This window comes from Quercus lobata, chromosome 2 (assembly GCF_001633185.2).
Source record: "Quercus lobata isolate SW786 chromosome 2, ValleyOak3.0 Primary Assembly, whole genome shotgun sequence".
Lineage (NCBI taxonomy): Eukaryota > Viridiplantae > Streptophyta > Magnoliopsida > Fagales > Fagaceae > Quercus > Quercus lobata.
Window position 1 is genome coordinate 97,446,605 of NC_044905.1, and position 2,062 is coordinate 97,448,666.

Consider the following 2,062-nt stretch of genomic DNA (forward strand, 5'->3'; position numbering starts at 1 on the left):
ATGAAACTAATTAAGTAACAAACCGCGAAGAAAACCAAATGGATGAATTTTGCGGAACCTCTCTTTGATAACCTCCTAACACTCTGTTTCATTTCTCCAAATGGATGAATTTCCTTATAAAAATAATTTCATCCTCATGATTCATTAAGGAGACAGGCTTTTGGAGCAAGGTTGAATCTGCAATTAAAGTTACCATTCCCTTGTCCCAGCTCCACTATTGTGTTAAAGGTAAATGTCAAGATTCTTTTTTATTTTCTTCTCTAAAAATTGTTTGTTTATTTTTCCTGCTTTTTGGTGTTTTTCTTAAAATTTTCGGTCTACTTATGCTCAAGTCATATTAATGTTAAGCCTTTTCCAAGTGCATGCTCTTCAAGGACAAAGAATCATGTTTATAGATTGCTATTTTTTATATATATCCAACGTATATTTTGAAAAAGGCTTAACAGTTATCAAGAGCTTTATAACTCAACTGATGAGGTCTGTTTTATCTTGCTAATAGGCTTGAATTGCATGATATATGCTTTGTTATGAACTTGTCCATATTTAGAGTAAAAAAATTAAGAAAATGTTCCCATTAATCTCCTCTTTCATTTTAACAGTTTGTGCAAGGACAACAAGCATAGTGATTTTCAAGATGAGTCCATTAACCATGATGAGCAACATTCTTGGACTCACGCTCATCATAGTGGCTACATTGAAACCATGCTATGGACTTTACCTTGGCAGAAGACACTTATACATTAGGAATGACTTGGAAAACCACTTGCCGCTGAAGATTCATTGCTGGTCCAAAGACAATGACTTAGGCCTTAAGACTTTGAATTTTACCCAGGAAACCAGTTGGAGCTTCAAAGACAATAACATCTGGGGTACAAAATTTGAATGCGACATGGAGTTTCAACTGGAAGGTCAAATGAAGAGGGGACAAGTCGTGGTGTATAACAATAAGAAGAAGATTAGAACACGAGAGTGCCGCAAGAGGTGTAAATGGTCAGTTCGCAAATATGGGTTATATGCATTTGATGAGAAGGATAAAAAGTGGGACTTTGAGATTCCATGGTAATTGTGCTTCTGATATTATTCTGAATGAGACTGTGTGAACAAATCTATGTTACGTAGCCGCATATGAACGTACCTTATATATGTAGTAAAATTCTTCCTCTAATTGATGGACTTAAACCAATAGAAGTCTATCAATTATATGATCGGTGTGATGAACTTGTGAGTCAAATCTATGTTACATGGCTGTATATGAACACAATTATATAATATGAAATTGTTAATCTTATTTTTGCTGAATTGGGATGAGCTGAATTTTCAACTTATCTCCACTTACAGCTTAATTTTGCTACTATTCATAGGTTTCATTGTACTTTTTGATACTATTTATGAGTCCTACTGTACTATTCAACTTATTTTTTTTACATTTTTTTTTTACATTTTTAGCAAAATGTTTTCAATTTCAGCTAAATAAGTTGTTTCAAACAGACACTGATTAATGGACTTACCCCATGGGTCTCCCAATGTACCATATCCACATTGCCATAATGATATCATTTGCAGGAGTGATTTGCAACAAGGTTTTTTATTTTTATTTATAATATTTGCAACAAGTTGTTATCGTAGAGAAATGGCAAAAGCCTAAATGCTCAACTATTGAGGACAGACATTTTTTTTCTGACCTTATTTTATAATGCTTACAAACCTTAGGTTATACTGTTTTTTTTTTTTAATTATGTTTCCTTCGAGAATTACTTTTGCAATTTGTTTTACTGTAAAATCAATATAAATAAATTAGGATTTTAATTAATGTGGAAATAATAATAATAATAATAATAATAATAATAATAAGCAGTAACTGTAATTTCTTTTTTGAACATGAAAGGAAAAAAAATCCTAATTCTCTTTTTAAATTCAAAATGAATTTGTTATTTGATATTTATGACCTTATTTTTAAATGAAGTTACCATTCATTAATGAGAGTATTTTTGAACCACAAAATTCTAGTTGAAAGAGGGAAATTCTCTTATATATAGTATAGATGTATAAAAGTGTAGTGTGT

At 31.2% G+C, this 2,062-nt stretch overlaps 1 protein-coding gene across 1 annotated transcript; it reads left to right on the forward strand.

The window, feature by feature from the left end:
- The first annotated feature begins 649 nt into the window (after window positions 1-649).
- Window positions 650-1,063, forward strand: LOC115973986 (self-incompatibility protein S1-like). The gene has a single exon (XM_031094220.1). It carries the CDS (start codon window positions 650-652, stop codon window positions 1,061-1,063), a length of 414 nt encoding a protein of 137 aa, XP_030950080.1.
- Window positions 1,064-2,062: the final 999 nt, after the last annotated feature.

What these genes read in the sequence shown, in the direction of transcription:
- LOC115973986 (XM_031094220.1), top strand. Translation starts at nt 650, where the DNA reads ATGATGAGCAACATTCTTGGACTCACGCTCATCATAGTGGCTACATTG.